This window comes from Puntigrus tetrazona, chromosome 11 (assembly GCF_018831695.1).
Source record: "Puntigrus tetrazona isolate hp1 chromosome 11, ASM1883169v1, whole genome shotgun sequence".
Lineage (NCBI taxonomy): Eukaryota > Metazoa > Chordata > Actinopteri > Cypriniformes > Cyprinidae > Puntigrus > Puntigrus tetrazona.
In genome coordinates this window covers 1995916-2019481 of record NC_056709.1, presented here as the reverse complement: position 1 = coordinate 2019481, position 23566 = coordinate 1995916, and the positions used below count along the sequence as shown (strand labels likewise).

Below are 23566 nucleotides of genomic sequence, written 5' to 3'. Positions count from 1 at the left end.
TGTTTTGTTCTCCACACAGTGCCATTCCAGCCTCCTCTTGCTACAAAAGATTGAGTTTTCAGCAACGACCCTTTATCGTCTGACTGTTTTTCTGTCTGTCTGTCATTGTGTAGCTGTTCTTTTCCGTTCGCTCTCTATTGTCTGTCATTCCTACCGTCTCTCCGTCAGTTGTTTTTTTGATCGCACGTGTGTCTGTCTCCGTCTTTCCTTACACCTGCGTGTCCGTACCATGTCCTTTTTATCTTTCTTCTTTGTCTGTCTGTTCTTTGTTTTGTCTCTCCGTCTGTCTATATTTTTGGCATAAATTTTTCTGAACACAGACAAAAAAAAAAGTCTCAGAAGCTGGGATAGCGTTAAAACCAACAAACAAACAATCACCGTATTCTGTTTGTTCTCAGTCTGTCTCTCTGTCGGTTGTTTTGACTCTGTCTGTCCTCGGTGACCAATCTCCACACCAAGGTTGAAACGTGTCTTAGAAAACTGTTCTAGACGGTTGTTGTATTGCAGACTTGTGCCGTTCGCTCTCTGCGCCTACTTCCTGCATCGAGCTTCTGGAATTCTCTTTCATGCAAGAAACAGCACAAGAGTGTTCAAAGAGCCTGGAGAGATTTATGTGAGAGAGAGGGTGGCTAAGGGCCAGTGGAAGTGCGTGAATCCTTTTCACTCCTGCCTCACGGGAATGTTGGTTAGATCAGCTAACCAGCACTGGCCTCCATGATACACAACCAGCACACACACACACACACGCGAGCGTGCACAGACTCAACAATAGTCCTCACCCCTTGGGTCCTCTCTGTCAAAGCCTGTCTCCTGATTCAACCCTGTAGGGGCTTCTTAAAAGCACAAACCTCCATTTGATACACCTCCGTCCAAGAGTAGCAAAGGAAGTGCTCCGTCTGTTATGGATTTTCCCTGATCTGTGCTTTTTTTAGGGTCAAGATTGTTAAAATTATTTTCAAACCATTTTATTTTTGTATATAGTCAGCAAACAGCAAGCTATCATTCTCTTTCACTAACACACACACACACACACATTAAAGGTCAGTACTGTAGCTTCTCTCTTTCAGGTTTTATTGCATACTGGAGTCTTTTGTCTGTGTTCAACAATTCCGTCAGTTCAGGTGCATCTCAAACACAGGCAGCTTTTGAAGCGGTTTGAGGCACAATGGCTTCTCTTATGCGAGGGGGTGTTTGTGTGTGATTGCAATCATTTTGCTTTTTATGACATCAGCACAGAGCACTAACATCATGTACTCCCTTCAGACTATCAGCTTATTCCTGTGTCAACAATGTACAAACCCTTCTATCTATCTATCTATCTATCTATCTATCTATCTGTCATCCATCTACATATCTGTCATCCATCCATCTATACATCTATCCATCCTTTTAACCAACCAACCAACACAAATGAGTAATTGTTCTTCTTGTATTGATTCTCTATTTCTCAGGTGGGCATGAAGGACAATCCTGCAGTAGATCCGATCATTCATGGACTAAGAGGAGTGGTTCATCACGGTGAGAAGATATTTTTATTTTATTTTATCATCATTTATTTTTTTGCATATTCCAACAGAATATTGTAATTCGGTTTGAGTGTTCAGCATTGAAATGCGTTACACACTAGTTACATGCATTCGCATTGACAACTGATAATTTGTTGGTGTCCAGTGTGTCTTACATGCTGGAATGAACAAAGCAGACTCTTCTGCTATTAGTCAGTCTGTTTATGAAACGGCGCTTCAGTTCTGACAGGATCTCAGCCTCAGGCCCCTGCGGCCTCTGACTAACGGGATGATGATATGATGATGATATTGAGTCAAGAGACCTGGCTGAAAAATCAAGGGTTTGTTGAGCAAAAAGTGAGCAAAAACCTATCACTGTATATTTCTACAATACTAATATATATATATATATATATATATATATATATATATATATACTTGTCATATATCTACCAAACACCCAAGCAATTTTTCTTTGGCTTTGACGAAACGTGTGTAATTCTTTGCTCTTGTTTTTGTTTGCCGATTTCTGTTGTCTGACGACAGATGTAAGGGTAGGCACCAAATGGATGAACAGAATTGGTGTCAGATAAATCACAAGCTTATATACAAACATGAAAAATACCAAAAGCTAGCACTGGTAAAACACAATTTGACCACTCAGCTGCTTATAGTCTAACTTTATACTTTATACAGCAACAAAGGGGCAGCAAAAGATCGTTTTGATTTCACAAGATGGCAGTACTCTGAAAACTGCCTCGCGAACGTTGGCCTTCTTAAAGCCATCTACAATTTCCTCGGCGTTCCTTCTGTCCGCTTCCAGAAATTAAAAGCTCTGAAATGATGAAGGCACCACCAGCTGCTCCCAGCATGAACCGAACGGTACATTCCGGAATATTGAGATGAAACGGCGAGGTCCGTCCGTGATTCAGACAGAGCAAATTGACATCTTTAAGGGTTTCTTAGTTAATATACTCTTGTTCTGCCTGCTTTTCAGTCATCTCAGGAACATCTCTCTTTGTGTCTGTGTGAAGTTTAAAGGCACGCCGGGGCTTTGATGGTAATTACCGGCTTGTGATTTGTGCTGCCCACTGAGACAATCGTAGAAAGTGAACGAGAGAGAAAGAATGACGAAGTCGTGGTGTAATCCGGATGGCCGTGGTACTAAAAGCATCGCAGTGCCATTCTGACAAAGAGATCAGCTCTAATGCAGTGTAATAATGGCACTCACTTTAAACGGTGCCCACTCAAAAGGGATTTTACCAAGACTGAAAATAGTTCTGCCTCCACCTTCTGCAAGATGACAAAGATCATGACACTCTATCTGATAACGGTGATGGGAGTTACCAGAATGTGATGAGGCTGATTTATTCGATTTTTAAATTATTTGATAAAATCTTGTGAGTCATTGAAATGCACCATCGTGGTGTTGCCAGGACATGGCTAGGGCGTTAAAAAAGACTCTATGATACTTGTGTGTCTCGTCTCTAAGGATGGGAATCATAAGATGTGTTACGATTCCACTATTATATACAGTTATTTTGGTACTAGTTAAGAATAAACATTAAGGAAAAACTGTTTGATTTTTATCCAAAACAAAGACATCAGATCCAGAGCCAAATGTCAGAAATACTAGCCGAGTTGAGGGAACATGAGCACCGAGCGCCCGGTGATCGTCTCCAAAATTGACGAAGCACATTTTCAAACAGGCATTGTCTTTATAAATAAACTACGGATTTGGGTTCCGAACAACTACATTCTCATCTGAAATACTTTTGAAACTGCATTTCATGACACAGTAAACGGTAATATTTTAAAATGTCATGCAAACCGAAAAGTTACGCACTTTCTGAGGGGCACATTTTTACCCAGAAACTTTGCGGGGTCATTGCGAAGGGTCAGTTGAGGTGCTTTTTGTCCCATATTGTTCAAATTACGGCATCCACTGTACAGCCAAGCTTTGACCCCTTGATTCATTTAATGAACTACGAGAGGAAAGCAGACAGGGATGCATTTATTCATCCTTTTAATTCACTCTGTCCACACCAGTCAGACTATCGCGGCCTGTTTGCTGGAGCGTGTTGATCTAGTTTGCTCAGAAGGGTTAGAGTAGGGGGTGGAATTGGGGTGTGTGTGTGTTCTCGGCGGGAGGTGGGACAGAGCAGAGTTCTCTCTTCTTATCCCAGACAGATAGGAGCAGGGGGTCTGCACACATTCAGAGCCGTGTCTCCGCTGTCAGCGATCAGTCGACTATAATTTTAACCCGCTGATCCCCTGCCGAATATGTGCACTGCACGCAGGAAGCTGAACCAAAATGATTTGCAGCACAAATGACACGCGTGCGGCCGTATGTGAATTCTTAAACCTGTTTCTCCCCAATCCGGCTCGATTTTGAGCCGTGTTCGGCTAGTGTTGGTGCTTAAGAGGTGCGCATCCGTGTCGAGAAGCACAAGGATGAATTTTACACGCTGTAGTTAAAGCTCTCGCCTGGCGGAAGAGAAGAGCTGTCTTGTTAAGCGATCATCCATTAGGCTCTTACTGTAAATATTTTAATACGAGTTAGAAACCGAACGCCCGGTCGCATGCTACAAGACACTGTGAGAGCAGTCCGGTGTGAGCGGCAATGCGCAATAGAGTTCGGATCGAGGCGACACATGCAAGCGCATTATACAGGCCTTCTCGGAATATGTCGTGCAAATTCTTAATTCAAGCATGTAAGTTTTTGTTCTTTCGCCTGACGTTAACATGAGCAGGTTTTAATGAATCTCCTATGAAGTGCATGCTTCATTTTAACGTCAGCGTCTGGGACAAATGAGGTCCGTATAGAGCTGCTCGGCTGGGGTCGGGTTCGCTCACGACAGTAGTTTAGAGTTATTGAAGCTATTAAAAGGGGACATATAATAGATAGCAGGAAATTCCTTGCTTTTTTTTTACAGTATGATGAAGTGCATCGTAGATTGCGGTCTACTCAGGCTATTTATGGAAACGAAGAAGCTTGATCAAAATGTTCACATTTATGACACCGGAAAGCGATGGCACCTGCTAAACCATATCAGCGTGGCTCAGATGCAAGATAATGTAATTTCTGTAACATGATTTACATTTACGTTAATGCCTATTTACTATTCAAGAACTCTGCCTTCAAAGATGAACAAGGTTGTGAATTACATATAAAGAATTACGTATAAAATTTAATTAAATTGTTTTTGGAGAAAGAAATCTTGACTAACAGCTTGCACTTAAAATGCTACAAAAGTGTGGAATATTAATGGTCAAAAAAAACCATCTAGGCCTCTTCTTGCTGTCGCAGGTGTGTGTGACTTTTATTTTTAATATAAACAAAAACTAAGAAAATAATTAGTCTATGACTGTATATATATATATATATATATATATATATATATATATATATATATATATATATATATATATATATATATATATATATATATAATTTTATTTTATTATCTTTTTTTTGTTCAAATACAATATACATTTTAAGATAGCATGAGGGTAAGTAAAATCGTTTTTTGGGTGAAGTACCAAAAATAACAAAGCCAAGGACTGACACAGAAGAGAAGAAATTGTTAAATAGAGTCGTTATTTTTGTTTTCTTTAAGCACAAAAACAATTAGCTTCATAAAATGAAGAAATTAGTGATGTAACGTGGACTATTTTAACTATGTCCTTACTACCTTTCTGGTCTTTGAACATTGGCTTTCTCCACATGGTCAGAAAGCTCTAGGATCAAAATAGTTTTTAATTTAGTTATACTGAGATGAACAAAGATCTTACTGGTTTGGAATGAGGGTGAGTGTTAGTCACAGAATGTTCATTTTGGGGTGAACTATCCCTTTAAATGAGAAACGAGGATAGGATTCGATCAGAAACCGTATCCAAAAATGCAAACATTTCCTCCCTACTGTACTGGCAACGCGCATTCTCCTAGTGCGCGGCAGCTGATGTAACCTCATGACGGACGCCTCGGCGGCGGGACTGCGTGTGGCACAGAGAGTCGGTGGCGTGCTGTGTCCAGACACGGATGTGTGACTGGAGAGTTTGCCCCGTGGCTGTGTGTGCGCGTGTGACAGAAAAGCGTTCTGTGGCATCCATTACCGTGCCACCGAGGCACGGCGAAAGCTTCTCTCTCTCTAGTTCTACATTCCCAGTCCAACCTTCAGGGGATTACCATTCATTCAACCTTAACTTCAATATACACACAACACAAGGCATGTTAGCCTCCCCATTTACACACTAGCCATCTAGGCGTATATAAATGAGCTCGAGCTTCTGTTTATTTTGCTCTCTCTCTAAGTGAGTGATAATGAGACTGCTATCGTATCTCGAAATCCTGCTGTGATTGGTAGTGGCGCTGAGTGTTGCGAGTTCATGTTCGTCCCATCGCGCCACACCAGTCGTTGAGTATTGTTCACTGAACCGAACGCCTCTTCTCAGGGGTGCATAAATCAAAACACTAAAATGAGCTCTTGGTTTCTCTACGGAATGTATTACAAGTCTATTAATTCAGTATTCCAGTGCTGTTTTGAAGTCTTGATTGGCCAGGCCATCACTGCTCCCATTGGCAATACATTTGAAAGACATGGAAACGCTCAAACGGCCAGTATGTTTTTGGGCTCGGGCTGCACTATGATCAAATGTTTAGAATTCCCCGCAAAGATATTTCCAAATCAGATGCCGTTTACATGCTAAGCTCCTTTGAACAGGATTCCTAGTGTTAGGTTTGAAATATGGGTCAGCGGACTGGCAATATACTTTATTCTTTGTGCGTCATCATCGCCGCACATCAAACCAATCGACTTTCTCCATCTGTTTATCTAGATTTCAAGCAAAATGTTTGTGCATTTGAAAATCAGAACAAGAAATACTCAAGTGGAAAGCTGTGTAATTCAGCCGTTCTCGTTTTATCGTGTCGCCAGGCCAGCCATATGTTGGGCAGGCATTGTTGGATGGAACTGATAAGCGTTTCAATCAGAGGAGGATTATGGGTAGAAATCTGCAGACTGTGTCCTCTCGAGGATTGAGTGGCTTTAAAATGCTAAACGCACAACTCATCCACGGCTTGAACATCTAGTTTGGTCTGTGTCTCTTTTTGGACTAACAACAGTGGAGAAAAACAATTCTAGGACAATACAGAGATTAATCTCGAAGTTACAGCTGCTCCATTTTGATGCGTACAAAAGAGAAAAAGAAATTTTCTTAATCAAATAAGCAAGCTGCGTAATCAGAGTTTCATACTCTCTAAAGTAAATATGAGCGTTTGCATACTAAAGGCACAGTCGTGATGGTAGGGTGTTGACTCAAGCAATCGAATCTTATGAGTGTGTTTATTTTTAGTGAATCAGAAACATACAGTAAAGTGAGAATAGTGTAGATTCCCGAAAGGGTGACTCCTATGAGTCACTTATTTTTAGTCATGCCAAACCATTCAGTGCTTGTTTTTATGACTCATTCTCTTAAAGAATCAAACGCTTGCTGTGTCATGTTGTTTGTAGGGTTTTGCAAAATCAGTGTGAATTACTTCAAATTGCTAGGTAGGCATATTAAGTTAGTAATATTTTATAAAAGAAAATCAATTATTTGATTCCATGTACAATATACTGCCTTTAAAAGACTGTGAAATGTCAAAATTACGTCATAATGTTATTTCATTTACTTATATCTCAAGTACTTAAACGGTTGTAAATAAAACTCAACCCAAAATAAAAATAAATATACTAAAACATATTTGAAATACATTTCTTAGTGCATGTGTACTACAGACACATTTATATAATTATATACTTTCCGGTCATTTTGGAACAACTCATTTTTTAAATATAGTATTTTAAATGTGTAAGAGTACAAGTATATTTAATTTTGCTAAAATGGAACTGTTGCAAGTATGTTTCAGGTACACTTTAAATATCTTGTATGTAAAGACAGGTATTATTAGAATATCATACAATCATCATCAATGGTGACATTAAAACACATTTCAGGCTGATATATTAAAAAATGTGCAAAAGTAGTACGATAAAATTGTATAAAAAATTTTATATCAATAAATCTCAAGTGCTATGTCAGGAAGTATGTTAATAGATTTGAACTGTAATTTCTTTTTTGGGTTTTTTTCCAGAAAAAGAAACGTTTCTAGAGCCTTTCGTGCTTAGAGACTTGTTGCCATCCTCCATCGGGAGCTACTACCGCTACATCGGCTCCTTGACCACACCACCCTGCAGTAAAGTGGTGGAGTGGATCGTCTTCAGTCGGCCTGTGTTCCTCTCCTACAAACAGGTGAGTCTATACTACACATATAAAGGTGTGTTGAGCTTATGTGTGCTATTTGGGTCTTTAAAGTGCCCTTATTATAGATTTTTGAAAAGTCTTAATTTTAATTGTTTTAGTTGAATCATTGAAACGAGTCGTTTTAAAATGAATAATAAGTTGCTTCGTGTTGAGGTCAACATGAAATATTAGCATGTTGCCCATGCACTTGATGGTATTTTTGCGTCCATCTTGGAGTGGTAAAATAGTGGCTGTAATAATGGCTGTAAAGAAAGCAGCGCTGTGCTCACAAACACTGCTTTATCAGGGGTTTAAATGAGACCAGTCGGACCAATCACTTGCAGATTTGCATCATGCAAAAAAAAATTTATCGCTCAACGACACGTTTGGAAGTCGTCGAGTAAGTAAGGTAATATAACAATGACCTTGCATGCATGTCAACCTGTTGTTGGGGACTCCCAAAATCAAAACGTGAACCTTTCATTACCCATAATTACCCAAATTTTGCTAAAAAAAGATTTATTATGTATCAAAGTCACATTTCTCATAATACAGAGAAGCTGACCCAGTTGGGAAGTCTGAGGAGTTTAAATTGTATGAGATTTATTAGACGGAGCTCATGAAAAACAGCTGGGCTTTGGGACAACAGTTAAACAGCATAAGAAATAAGAGAAAAGAGCAATCTTTATAATACCCATTATTGCTAATGGACCCTACAAGACTTCAGACTTTCACCACACTGACTCATACCTCTCCATTAGTATGCGTCACCCAGCACCGCTTGCGCACATGCATCCTGTCCTCCCTCTTTGCAATGCTCCTGAGCTCTGATTGATAAGGAAAACTCTCCAGCTGAGATTTTACACTGTAATATAACAAAACTAACCACCAAAAATGGGGCATCGTTATGCAAACAGGCTGCACGAAGAGCTATGCGAAGGCATGGTGAGCTTCCACAAAAGTAGAGGAAAGAGGACTGGCAGAAATCCTCAGGGTGGGTACCGCGATGCGAGGTGGACTGTTAGACTCAGATACCAAACAAAGAAGGACGCATTAAGTAAAAGCCGAAATTTATAGGGAACACGACGTCTGTTTATGAAGGTTGTTTTCCTTCAGAAACAGATCCGTCTCTGGCCTCTCTGTGACTTCTGATCTCACCGCATGTTAAAAGAGAAACGGCAAACAGAGGATTTGCTCTCACATATAAAAGATCAAAGGATATCTGTATAGACCTCATCCGGCCATGTAAGATTCCATGTTATTTCAAAGTCTTTTCAAGGTTTGTAACCATATGGTGTAAGACTTTGTAACGATAAAATCATATTTGAAACAGAAATGGATAGACAACGCATTTTCAGTTTGACACACGAGACTGCAATGGACTGAGGTACCAAATTTTTGCGTAAATCATTTGCAGAACTGTACAATGCGTAATTCGCAAATGGTTCCATGAGTTCTGCTTTGCTTGTTTATCTTGAAACGGGCTCAATGTGCCATACTATTGGTTATAAATATTTTTGGCCAATTAAAATTCAACACAAGTCAGTGATATATATATATATATATATATATGTGTGTGTGTGTGTGTGTGTGTGTGTGTGTGTGTGTGTGTGTGTGTGTATGTGTATATATGTGTGCGGAAATGGCTAGTCTTTCAACAGTCGGCTAGTCAGTGAGCAATGTTGACTATTTTATATTTTTTCAGTTTTAGTTAGTTTTTGGCAGAAGATGTTCTGTCATGAAACTCTAGATGGCACAGGCTGATGGTTCCTTACCACTAACTGATGATATTCACAGAGGAAGACTGTTTGACACAAGTTGATTGGTTCATGTTGCATATATCCTCTATATATCTGCTACGGGTTATTATATATGCTATTTGTGCAGCAGCAGGATGTCTTACATACTCACAGTTCTGTATCTGCATATGTATTGGCAATAGCAAGTTCCTGTATATGCATCAGCGGTGTAGCGGATCTATTCCTACCAAGACCAAATAATTTAAGACTGTCGTATCTATTGACATGCTAAAACTGTCACAAAAGAACTTTCATTTGCATTCTCGTCTTTAATATTTTGGACAACTTTGTTATATCTTGTTTTGTTTTTTTTAGTGTGCCGCCAATATTATAAGGCCGTTCTGAGTGTTCTCTTCTCTTTTTGCTAGCAAAGTCTAGCAATCTGTGAACCCAAGTACACATCTTATGCAAATGAACTACTAAGAAACCCACAGAAATTAGTTTAGGCTAATATGTTTTTTTTTTTTTGCACATGCTGCACTTTTTCTTTCTGTTAAGACAAACTGGCGTACGGTAGATTCGTCTCATTTTAAATACCATTTTGAGGGTTTGAATGAAAATCTGAAAAGCAACAAAGCGATAAAACTACAACTGAAATAATGACGTCAAAACTTTGATTTGCACTTTGAATACAATGGCGTAATGTTGAAAAAGCAATTTGCATTCAAAGTCAAATAGGGCTTATGCGCAAAAATCTTCAGTTTCAGCTATTTTTGAATAGGTATGAAGGCATTTGCATGATTTTACATACAGTCTACTTATGTGTAATCACTGAAAAATGTACAATAATTTCTAAAATTTTGTTATAAATGTGAGTCACCATCAGTATCCAAATGTTCTGAGTCCATCATATCAAAACTGCAGGAAGTGATACGTGTAACGGTCACAGCTCAGTGAGCTTTCTACAGGAAGACACAGTCCATAAATGCTGCCCACAGAAGCTTTCTGCTCTCATTTGACACCTCTTAAAGTTCTTTTGTTCCCTTTCGTCTCTGGGTGATTTTGTTTAAAAGGAAACACTGCTGAGGCAGATATAAGTGAGTCTATGGAGGAAGACAGTTGTCCTTCACTCCCCATTTTTCTTGCTCCTTTGTTCTTCATCAAAGCAGGAAGTAGGTCACGGAGACTGACAGACGGAGCTCTGGGGCACTTTAAGAGACGATCGATGCTCAGCCAGTCTACTGCATTTGCAACATCTGGAGCATAGGTGGACATCACACACACGTCTTGCAGTTTGCCCCAAGAATGCCCTGTTGCTGTGGTTAGCCATAAGGGATTACTCAACCATCAGACTCCAACATGTCTTTTAAGCAGTGATGCACACACACACACACACACACACCCAGATGTGTGACCCAGAACGGCCCTATTGCTATGATTTCCCACAAGGGATTACTTAACCTTCTTACCCATGATGCACAGTCATTGCATAAACACACGCGCACACACAAATCTGTGCCGGATTACTACTGTGCTAAGAATTGTACACAATAAGATGCGTGCTTTTGTAGCTGGTGCCCACTCCCAATAAGCTGTTTACAAGCTAGGTTTTTGGCATGCGAGGGATTAATAGATGAGGATTGTGATTAGGAGATTATTCGAGAGCGCCATATTGATGCAGCGGATCTCACTGTGGAAACCAAAAGCACAGGGAATTATGTCAGATATTTGCTGAAATGTGAGATTTGACAATGCTTTTGAAGGTTTCCATTTGGAGGGGGCGATTTGACATGTGTGTATGTGTGTGTGTGTGTGTATATATATATATATATATATATATATATATTATATGTGTGTGTCTTCATATACATAATAAATAAATATACACATTACACACATATGCATATAAAATAAATAAACAAATGAAAACATTATTGCTTTTATTTCGGGTTTAAATCTAAGAAATTAATATGTGAATAATATATATTCAAATTGCATAATTCTTGTCACCAATTTCAGTATCGCATGAATTCTAATGCTAACAAAAGTAAAACAAACAAAACATAAAAAAAAAACCAAGCTTAGTGAAGATAAGCAAATGGTCAGATTTAAAATAGAAACAAGTAAAAATATTATATAAACATAATGTCAAAACGTATTAATTTTATCATATGCTTAATATGCTTACAAATTGTCACCTTTTATCTAATTATTAACAAAACAGAGCAGGTGTGTTTAAATAATATTGTAATGACAGAATGCAGAAGTCTTGTTAAATTCTCAAACAGAACTCTTGAATATTTCAACAATTCTATGCCACAAAGTGTAAAACAAACACCTCTGGTGTGGTCATCTGAGTAGATCTGAGCTGATGCAGTCCATTCTGAGTTATAGATGCCCTAGAAGTGTCAGAAATGCAGTTTGCTGCTAAAGGTAACACTGATGGTGCATTTATAGCACATTACATTGTCGGTGAAGACTGCGGCAATGTTGTTTTGATTTTTACAAATAACGTGTGACTTAAACTTTGTTATTTTGAATATGTACAGTATGTAACAACCTTGATCCAAACCTTTGTATGAATAAAGGAATGAACGATTGAATGAATGATTTGGAGGAAATAGATTTATGAGCCCTATTTTACCCGTGAGGTATTTTGCGTTGGAGGTTCAGCCATTTTTCGTTTTTAAATGCTTCAAAGTACTTTTTCTCATTGGTTGAGTCTCAGACTCACACATTCCCAGACACACAGCCTGTGCTTCCTCTTACTCTGTGTCCTTCTTGAGGTGATCCATCAGATGACTTCATATTGGGGATAATGTAAAGAGGACAGTGTGCGGGTTCTGATGAACGTTCGGTGTTTTTAGAAAGCAGGAGAGGGATGGAGACAGAAGGTTAGTGAGGCATGGAAGAGGTGAAAGTAAGACAGACGGTCGGTCATGTTTTCAGTCTTTGATCAGCCTGTGGGCTAAAATAACATTCCTCTGAGTCACTAGTTTGGAAGGAGGGGAAAAGAGACTCCAGGCATCTCGGGAGATGACTTACTGAAAAATAAAAACATACTGAACTCTCTCTCTTTCTTTCTCTTTCTCTCTCAGCTGGAAGCGTTCTATTCCATCTTCACCACAGAACAGCAGGATCATGTTAAATCAGTGGAATACCTGCGTAACAACTTCCGCCCACTCCAGAGTCTGGACAACCGAGGGGTCTTCAAGTCCGCCGTCAAAGATGCTTGGCTGCCCGACTTGACCGACAGCCTGGGGAACCCATACGGTACTGAGGCTTCTAAAGGTGGGCGGGCTTTCCCGACAGCTGATTGGCTGGCAGCTTCTATCAAGCCAGATGTTTGTGCATAATGGCTGTGAATCACGTACCCCGTGTTCGTAAGCTCTCTGGACTCTTTTTGGATACAAATTTAGATTCAAATAGATTCAGATTTCCCTCATTAGTGCTTGCGCGTAATGCATCGCATAATGCAAGAGCAAACACGTGTGTGTCAGTGTGTGTGAGTGCGCTTGTGTAATGACAGCGAGTAGGTGGCATATGGCGCCGTCCTCTGCTATTGTGTCATTAGAAGCTCTGTCTTTACTTGCCTATTTTCTCGCTCATTTCTCTGCTCCATGTGGCAGCCGCGCTCGCCTGAAATGCACAGAACTGCAGCTTTTCAAGGACATGCTGTTTTTCTCACCTCTGTCTATACGCCACAGATCCTCTGGTGTCCAACAGACAGCTGCATCGGTCCTTGTTGAGGATATCTGGACACGAATGGTTGAAGCGTTCAGATATACACACACACTGGAGTTTATATCGTGATGGGAACCTTCGTTTTTTTTTGTGTAATTAATGGCAGTATAGCCTTGGTGAACATAAGAGACCTCTCTTGAAAAGATCACACGTACCCAACAATTTTTTTCCTCATTAGGGCTAGATATATTAAACAGGGCAAATTAGAATTAGAGCTAAATTCCATAAAAGCACTGATTTACTGACAACGCGCACATAATGACCAGTGCAATCTACCAAGAGTAGCACAAAACGTCGCGTTAAATAAATAAAGTAATTTGAGTAGCACAAACTTTACAGGATTGTGTTGCGTGATTCATTTCGATACTCTCGAGCCATAAATGCCTACAAATGCATAATCAATAAAGTAAAGTGCAAAAATTTTAGCTCTAATTCTTCACTGCGTGTCTTTTGACAGTAAATTTTGACAGTGTTATTGTAACGCCAAAAGACAGTTTACTATAGATTTAAAGTTAGATGCTTTAACACATTACTCGTTTTTATTGGAATTGTATTATTAAATCTATTGATGGCCCTAGTTTAATTTCATCTGTCACCACACTGTTTAGTAGTTAAGATATCACGTTGTGATATCCCATTCTGAGTCAAACACACACCGTGACATTCACAAACACCAGGACTTTTTACCATTTAAACCCCAGTTCACATTAGTTATTTCTGTCACCATTTACAGTGTAAACCTCACGCTTTCATGCTGCCTAGCAACGCCATAAAATGCTTTTTTCACTTGGAGATCACAGCGGCACTCAACGCTCGTGTTAAGAGGTGCGCTGAAGTCCTGACGTGGGTCATGTGGCAGGGATTTAACACTAAGAAACTAACAAGCTTCCTTACCGTTGTTTTTACATTCGTTCGAGAAGGCCGTTTTTCTCATGGGAACATTTGATCCTCACAAATTGTCCAAAAAAAAATGCACACCCACTACCTTTCAATACAGACAAAGGTTGTTTACCCCATGTACACAAAAACACTCATCCTACACACTCTTTCCCTGTACTATATTGGGCATAATATCTAGAGGGCTGTAACAGATATTGATTGGCACTGGAATTGTACTGCTGTAGCTCCTCTCGTTTACAGTTCGCTCACATGTTCGTAAAATCTTGCCTGGTGAGCCGTGGTCCAAGTACAGCGCCTCAAACACAGATCACAGTACACAAATGACAGGCAGAAAACTGTCCTTTTCTCCTTGATCAAGGTAAAGAGGCCAGAGGAAGATGGAGACCAATACAACAGGTTTTACCTTCATTCCTCCTCACTTTTGAACACAGTTCTCCCTCTTTGTAGCTAATGGCTATAATATATTTTTTTATTTATTCTATGTCGATTTAGGTTTATAAATGATAAAAATCCATTGTAGCTAATTATGTAACTTTAGTAAGACAAATTGACCGATTTATTCAACTAAAATACTTAACAATTCCACCACATATCGATACACCAGCCATTTTGTTGTGGAAACTACTTTCTTTTATAAATAACTTGCGTTATATAAAGTGATTCAGAGAAGGAAAACTAAAACTGCCACAGTTCTGTAATACATGCATATCCACTCTTTGACAAATTAAAAGTCCCCGGGTCCAAAACTACCAGCAGAGCTGACCACCCACTCTCTAATAAACTCTTTCTGTCGGACTAGCTTGTTAACGCAGATCCAAAAATTTCCAGATGATTTGAATTACCCAAGTTGCATCCATCCTCCTAAACAGCTGCTTTAATTCCAGCACATTCCGAATCAGAATTAATTTGGTTGCTTGGAAATATTCTGAAACTCCGTGATATAAAGAGAGAAGCGCTTCTCTTATCGCTCCCTGGTTATACGTTTAATTTCAGCTCCGTGCGAAATTGATTGTGGACGCCGTGCGCTGTCGTCGAAGAATTAAAAGAGAACAGAAAGGATAGAATAAAGAAAAAAGGATGAAAGGGTGGAGTAATAGTGTGATAGAAGCTGAAAACAGAAGCATATCAATGGTGCCTGCAGGCTGGAGCTGAACTTTTTGTCAGCTTCGATTAATTCAAAAGACGCGCTGGATCATAGCTGAACTCTTCCTCACAGTAGGCAAAACGGCCGAATCAGTTTTATCAGAATATATTACAGACTTTGACGCAGCACACATTCCCACCTGAGCGTGTCCAGCTGGGAAACGCACCAATTGAATTTCTTTTTCCTTTTTGTTAAACGTTCAATATTTCAAGCTAACGTGTGCGTAATCGCGCACTTCCTTTGAGATACTTTTGCGTTCCGTTTATTTGCTCTTCTGTTTGAAACCCGTATCTTTTTGAGAGAAAAGCTTTTTTGGCCATCCGACGGCAAAATATTCTTTTTCATGTGAACTGTTCCTTTTAAACCGGTCTTTTTTCGAAACAGCCGCTCAAGGTTAACGGAGTGTTTGCACTTTCTCTCTCTCTAATTTGACTTCTGCTCTCACCTTCTCTCCTTTCCTGCTACATCCCTCCATTAATCTCACTCTCCGTGGTCAACAAGCCGCAGGGCCAAAGATGGCCTTTTTATTAAACGTTTCTCTGTGCATCTCATAAGAGACCTGCACTTTCGCGCAGTAACCTCTGTGACTGTGTTTCTGAGAGAGCGGGGGATGTTCTGCACAGATACATGGACGGAGAAGATGTTACGATCGAGCTTTTCTTCTGATCATTTCTTGGAATTCTGTCGAACACAAAAGTTTAAAAGAGATCGCAAACGTGAAGTATGACAAGGTTTAATAAATGATATCACACATCAGGTCAGATCAATGCTCTTGCCAGTTTTAAGTGGGATACGTCCATGTCCAGGACATTAAATGTTAAATTCCTTGGTAGTAAATTGCAAAGTATACTATGTTTTTTATATGTGCGCTAGGGTTTGTGTGTAGTGTGAGAGTTTAGCCTTCTTTAGTACACTTGTCTGGCCCATTGTTTCGCAGTCGAAAAAGAATTGTAAGAAAGCAACAACTAAAACAAACTAATAGAGAACCAAAGACTGCATTGCGAAGAAAACTGACCAACCGGTAGGAGTTTTTGCGAACCGTTGTTTCAATACAAGCTTTATCATGACAGTCTGATGTCAGAAACAGAAAGTAGCATTAGAGTAGAAGCGCATTCAAGTTTTTGTATCTCATGTTTCCTGTAAGCACCACCTACTGTCAGAGCGCGATTTTTATTTTCAATACGTCTGCCGATTTTTCACAAATTTATTACATGCAATGGATTTTTGTGCCAAACATTCCTACTGGTTTGAAACTTCTTTATGGTCCCACGTATTACTGCCCCTGCGTCCCAGTCGATACTTCTGACGTACACCGAAGGCCAGCGTATTTTTAGTAACAAATAAAACAGGTTTGCAGTTTTTGGGACAAACTCACTTGTTACGAACTTTTAGCATTTAGGTTTACAATTCATTGTTGCTTAGCTTATAAGTTCGTGCGTTAAAAAGTGATGCAGCAGCATTTCTGACTTTTCAAAACAAGAAAAGAGAACATCTTAAACTCATATTACACCGCGCAAGGAGTTGTGGGCAGTATTAATAGTACTGCCTGCGTCTTGAACATCATCTAGGGTGAATAGTATGCAAATTGCGATGTTCGTGAGCTTTTCAACATAATTCCCCTATAAACTCTTACCGGAGGAGGCTGTTGAACTGTCTATGAGGTCTTATTTAAAGGACAAGCTTCCATCCTCAAAGGTCACGGTCACGTTTGTGTGCCGTAATCACGAATGCACGCCATCTGTGTGAAAGTCAGGGCAGGCATCACTGTATTCTTTATGCAGTATGATTACGGCTGTAGTCACTATTACTTCTCTCATGATTAGAGCTAATAGAGGCTTCGGCGTGAGGAGTGATGGTAGAATTAGTTTAATTAGCATTGTTTTGGATGTAATGGCTCCCCTGTGGCTGTGGGAGGGAGTGTTTTTTGTGTGTGTGTGTGTGTGCGTAGAGGTGCGCGTTTGTCTATGATGCATGCATTTTAGGAAGACCAAAACTAAAGAAAATTTAGGGCTTCTTCTGTCAGATTTCTCTACGAATAGAAGCGCACCCCTACGCACGATGTCAGCCGCCAGAAACTGTGGCACGCTCGGTGATTAAACACCTTCTGCTGGGGAGATTAACAGCAACTTGGATGCTGCTGGTGTTTACAGAGGGCATGACACAATTCAGGACACGTGAAAGCCGAGCGGATGTAGCCATCGGTCTAACAGAGCCATCTAGTGGCTGTGGGATCTAAGGGCGCTAATGGAGCTCAAGGTTAGAGTGGTAAACACATTTTTTTTATTCTTTCTGTCTTTCCAGCATGCAGCAGTGCCCCCATCAACATGAACGTCCAGCACATGAACAAGACGGCGCTTGTCGTTCGATGGTCCCGTCCGGAGATCACCTACGATCCACCCATCATGAGCTACCACATCTCCTACAGCTGGACCAGAAACGATGAGTCATATGAGGAGACGTACGTCAAAGGGAGCGATCAGAAACTGGTGAGGAATTCGTGTAACGGTCATCCATATCACGATATCTCACAACAATTCATTACCAATTAAACGGTATTTGGCTTATTTTTCTTAAGTGGGTTGTGAAATTTGAATATTCATTGGGAGGCATTATTGCATTTGTCGGTCATCTATCTATATATGCACATAGGCTATAAAATGCGCTCCGTTTTTCTTGTCTTTAAGCAATAGGCGTTTCACGTTTCAGATTCGTGGCAGCCTGTTCTTGGAAAACAAACTGTCTGGCATGTGAGGATGTTGTTATCATGTCTGTAAACCCCTAGCTCATGGATAATATCCTGTAATCTCTCCTCCGCTAGAGCCTCAGATCCATGTTTGCAGAAGCGCAGCGAGTGTGACTGTGAATAAAGACTGTATTTTAGGTCGTCAGCAGGGGTCCGCAGCGGTAGACGCCGACCTTGGGGCCCACCGTTTGAAAATACTAATGCACTAAAACTGTTTAAGAGGTGGAGATGTATTTTAGACTCATTTCTCTTGACTTTCCGTCGAGCACACCCCGTGGGGTGTCAAATTTATAACAGGCTGAGATTCCCGATTCTCTAGGCCGAAGGGGGTTGTGAGGCGACACATCCGTACGAAGAAACTCAGTCATTATTGTTCATTTGGTCCCAAACATTCCAGAGTGCAGTTTTTGAAAATGGCACGGCATCCCACGCCGGAATATCATCCGAGCCGCCCCATTCCCTCCTTTCCCAAATTCCCCCTTTTTCCCATTCTTTTAAGTACTTCATTTCCATTTCTATTTCCTCTCATGTCCCAAGATGCCGCTATCTGGGTCAAATTAGCGGCCGGCTCGATTTTGCTCCCTTTTCATTTGTGAAAACCCAACACCGCAGAGCAATATTTGAGTTAGGGTCTTCTACGCAATGAAACGCAGTCAAACTCGCGTAAATCAGAAAGGTGTTGGAGTGGAGAGGAACTGACGCCATTTACTTAGCGTAAGATTTACAAATCCCTCAAGCACGCAACACTTTTCAGCGGACCCCGGAGAGGCGGAGTGAGTTATGATAATGGCTATTGCTCATGCACTTAGAATTGTATTGAATCTTCATTTCTCAGAGATGAAATCAGGCTGCCCGAGTGAGGTTTAGAAGGAGACAAGCAGGCAACAATTAAGGAAACGTAGTTAAAAAAAATGCCCGTATCTGACCATCAAAGTAGATTTGTTAATGAAGTGTGTTGCTAGAGGCTTAATTTAATATGCAGTAACCTTTGTGCGTTCGTTTTTTTTTAGCATCAGCTACCTGGTAAAGTACAGTATTTTGCAGTATGTGCAGAACGTGTTAAAATCGTTTTTATTTAGCTAAGTATTCACCCACCTAAAAAACCGTACACCCCTTCAGCCACCCACAACTACATCACAAGAATCTAATTTGATAATGCGTATTTGAATCATTCAAAATTGCACAAAAACCAAAAAAACAGCAGCTGCGGCGGTCATAATTGTGCCGATTAATACGGTAGCAACGTTTTGGGTTTTATGGACTTTGCTTACATGTATTATTTCATTAACTGATATAATGTTAGTATACTTACCTATTAAAGGACTGTTTCGTACCTTTTTAAAAACACTGATAATAATCACCATAAGCAGGTGCACTAAACACTGTCATGGTAACACATAAAAATAAAAAGAGGCAATAAATAAAATAAATAAAAGTATTTAACAACATTAGATGTACAACCCTAATGTACACAACTGTAAAAAAAATTGTTATGCATTTTATGGTTATTTATTTTAAACTATACATTATATTTCACTTTCAAATACGGTACGCTAATGTAAAATGACATATAATGTTCAATGTCGTTACCATTAACCATTTAACAGGTTTTTACTGTAGCACTTTATGGCCATACTGTAGCAAATTTATGGCCATTTATTACAGTAGGGTCCAGTCTATGCTCTAAAATATAATTTTGATTCACAGTCAAATTCAATATTATACGTTTGTATGAGGGGGCTGCTTATTATCTCATCCTTTATTATTTGAATTGACGAAAGATTAAGTATACGCTTCAAGTTTGTGGTTTGCAAAGTTATTTTTTTAATTGTATTTTTATGCCTCTTTTGCTCCCCCAAAATTGCAATAATTAGTTTTAAAAAACAGTAACATTATGATTTTTTTTTTTGTTTTTTTGCAAAGTCCAATCGGAAATCAATCTAATTTGATTTGCTGCTCAAGAAACGCTTACGATTGTTAACATCGTCAGTTATCAATTATTACATTTGCGCTGTGTCTTTGCTGTCGCTTTTGATCAATTTAATGCACCCTTGCTAAATAAGTACTAGCGTTAATTTCTCATAGAAAATATCATTATTCATCTGGTTATAAATAATAAGTGATGTTCGCCTTAGGAAACACAACTAATAAAGAATCGAATTAAATGCAGTGTCCTCTAATTTTATTACACACTACATTTACAGTCACGTAGTTAATATTAAATCGACTATATATTAATATAAAATGTAATTCATATTCATATTTTCTCCTCAGCATCCTGACGGTGTTGCATAATTTATACAAAAAAAGGTGTACATTATATAAACAGCCTAATTTATAAATAAATCGCCGTCTCTCTCGCTGAATCCCAATGTCTTTGTGTCCCAGCTGAGCAGCTCAGAGGTGCTTTAGGTGGTAATGAATGTTATTTGAGGGAGAGACTGATAGAGGCTGTCTATTTTCAATGCTAATGACTTAAGAAGAAAGGTGTTACCGTCAAGTGAAGGAGAAGAGAACAAGCTGTTCGCCTTCATCCTCCAGACCCCTGTCAGGAGAGGTCAGGCTTCAAAGCGTGTTTTAACTGGAAGCCCCAGATGATAACCCTTCCTGAGAGGCGTATCCGTCGGTGACGTATCGTATGTTCACTGTGTTTCAGGAGGCCGTCATCGCCCCGGTGTCGCCGGACGTGCTGTACCTGTTCCGCGTCCAGGCGGTGTGTTTGAACGACAAGCGCAGTGACTTCAGCCAGAGCATGCTCTTCAGAGGTACAGGGCTACACCTGCACACGAGGCCTTAATGAAAGCTAGTTTTGGTGGTGGCTTTAAAAATGCTCGCTCTCATTCACGTGTGTCTTCTTTGTCACGGCAGCCAACACCACCAGGATATTTGAGGGCACAAGAATAGTCAAAACTGGGATGGTAAGTTTGGGCTTGTCCAGCAGGTGGCAGCACGGTCTCTTAGAGCGGCCATTAAATAGAAAAACATGTATATTATTAATTTCTTGTGTAATAACGTATTTATTACAAAGAATAATTGTAATAATGATACTGAAAGTGCATGAACTATTAATAGAATATATTATATAGATATAATAATAATGATAAAGATTTTAAAATATTTTTATTTTGTAATTGTATTGTGTGTGTGTGTATACTATATTTAAATATTAATAACTATATTAAAAACTCTTATTTATTTAGCAAATATTTACATTTACATATAATAAAGGGAAAACACATTTATTTTGGATGCAATTAATCACGATTAATCTTTTAAAAAATATAAACGCATACAATAATTACTTTGTTTTTATTTAGTATTTGTTCTAGAAGCATCATTACGATAATCATACATTGCAATTGCAATGCAAATCTGTAGCTATGATAAAAAAAAAGATTACTCAGAAATGGCCCGGAACCTGGTCCAGCAAGAATTGCAGCATTATGTGCACAGATTTTCTGTTTTGGAATCAATGTAGATGTCAATAAAATGCCATTTCTTCCTGTCTCTAGCCAACTGTGTCCCCAGCATCTTCGGCAGACATGGCGCCCATAAGCTCCGGCTCCTCCACTTGGACTTCCTCGGGTCTCCCGTTCTCCTTCGTTTCGATGGCCACCGGCATCGGCCCCTCTTCCAGCGGCAGCCAAGCGACGGTGGCGTCCGTGGTGACCAGCACCCTCCTGGCGGGGTTGGGTTTCAGTGGCGGGGTCATCTCCTCCTTCCCTAGCTCCGTCTGGCCCACCAGGCCTCCGCCCTCCAGCCGCCAGACCCCAGCCAAACCCATGGTGACCACCGCAGAAGCCCCTTCCTCACCGGCCTCCGACGCAGACACCGGCGCAGCTGCAGAGAGCGACGGATCGGACGACGGGGCAGATAAGGGAGGGAAGGGTGAGGACGAGGATGGAGAAAAGAACGGCGAAGAAGAAGAAGATGAGGACGAGGAGAAAGGTGCAGAGAGTAAAGTCGCCAGTGTTCCAGACGATGTTGAAAAGCAGACGAACAGCTCCGTGACCAAAGAGACGCCCACTGCAGTGCCGGATTCGACGGCGAAAGAGAAAGGAGAAAACTCCACAGCACCATCTAGTGTCCCGGAGGACCACGCGGAGACAAACACACACAAAATAAGGGAAGAGGACACACAAGTCCTGCCAACCAGAGACCCGGTGGGTGATGAAAATGCGACAGCAGTAATAGAGACCCCAGACGACACGGCTTATACCAGCAAACCCAGCAGAGAAGACCGCAAACACGTGCCTCCTTTCTCCATACTTACAGGTTAGAAACTAAACTTTTTTACTTCGTCCAAGGACCACTACTGTAAACTAAATTCGAAGCCCCCTGACTCTCATTCCATTTGTTCATGATTTAGTAGAATTTAGTAGTATGTGTTTAGTAGTATGAATTAAAAAAACGCTTTTAATCATATTTTACAAGCAAAACAACTTGATATAATATATATATATATATATATATATATATATATATATATATATATATATATATAATAAAATAAAATAAAAATGGTCAAGGAACAGCGCTATTATAGCTAACTAAAAATAAAACACAAACAAAATGAATGAATAAATTAATTAATAAAAATGTACTGTAGATAACAACCACATTTTTACTTAGTTTTATTACTGAATGTATTAATATTCAAATTATTAATAAAAACTAAAATAGTATTGTATGATAGCTACAGCAAACTGTTGTGGAGTTCAAAGTTAAGTGATCTTGAGACCCTTTTGGAAGTTTGCAGATTCCCCCTATTTGAGAACAACTGCTGAAAAGCAATGACATGACACAAATTTTTTGGGTCTAAATGTTGAAATATTTATTTAAATGCCAGTCGAGCATTGTTTTAATTTCTGAATTCAGATTAACTAGTTTCATTCAATAAAAGCAAGGAATGTCAGGTTGATATATCTGTCCTGATACCATAATGGTGAAAAGAACATGAGAAAAGCAATGTAGTGTCATGTGGTGTGACCAAAATGCAGAAACACGCAGAGCCGTCTCAGATAGATATTTAATAATGCATTTTACCATTACCATTACTTTTGAAAATAATGATTAAGACGAGTACACTTTCATGAATTCGAAATTGATGTCATTACTTTTTACTTGATGGTTACACCGCATGACATTCTTTCTCGAAATAAGAAAGTCATGTCCAAAGACCATGATATCCGCGTGGACTCTTTTGTCTTTGCCCAGCCTTTTATACCTCCCTATCAGCCTCATAGCAAGCTTTCACATCACGCTAGTACGCTAGCACTCGTCTATTCACCAGGAAACGCTAAATTCATTTTCTTCTCAATAAACCTTCATTTGTTGCGTTCCACGGCCTTGGTTGCATCCCCTGCGCGATGACGACTTTATTTCGCTCTCATTTATCTGTGCTTGATTTCCCGTCTTTCTCTGCTTCTCTTTGTCTCTCCCTCTTCCTCATCCCTCTCTTCTCATCCTTCCATCTTGCTTTCCATCCCCTCTATTTGTTTCGGAG

At 39.8% G+C, this 23566-nt stretch overlaps 1 protein-coding gene across 3 annotated transcripts in view; it reads left to right on the top strand.

Annotated features, from left to right (window-relative positions):
- ptprga (protein tyrosine phosphatase receptor type Ga) overlaps positions 1–23566 on the top strand; it is a 209436-nt gene that overhangs the window by 156447 nt on the left and 29423 nt on the right. For 2 of the 3 annotated variants that reach the window (XM_043252106.1, XM_043252108.1), the window contains 7 exons: positions 1452–1518; positions 7642–7799; positions 12628–12820; positions 17619–17803; positions 20717–20825; positions 20929–20978; positions 21573–22335. In XM_043252106.1, coding sequence (XP_043108041.1) covers positions 1452–1518; positions 7642–7799; positions 12628–12820; positions 17619–17803; positions 20717–20825; positions 20929–20978; positions 21573–22335 — 1525 coding nt within the window. The remainder of the gene's footprint in view (positions 1–1451; positions 1519–7641; positions 7800–12627; positions 12821–17618; positions 17804–20716; positions 20826–20928; positions 20979–21572; positions 22336–23566) is intronic. The other variant, XM_043252107.1, reaches the window with a different exon arrangement.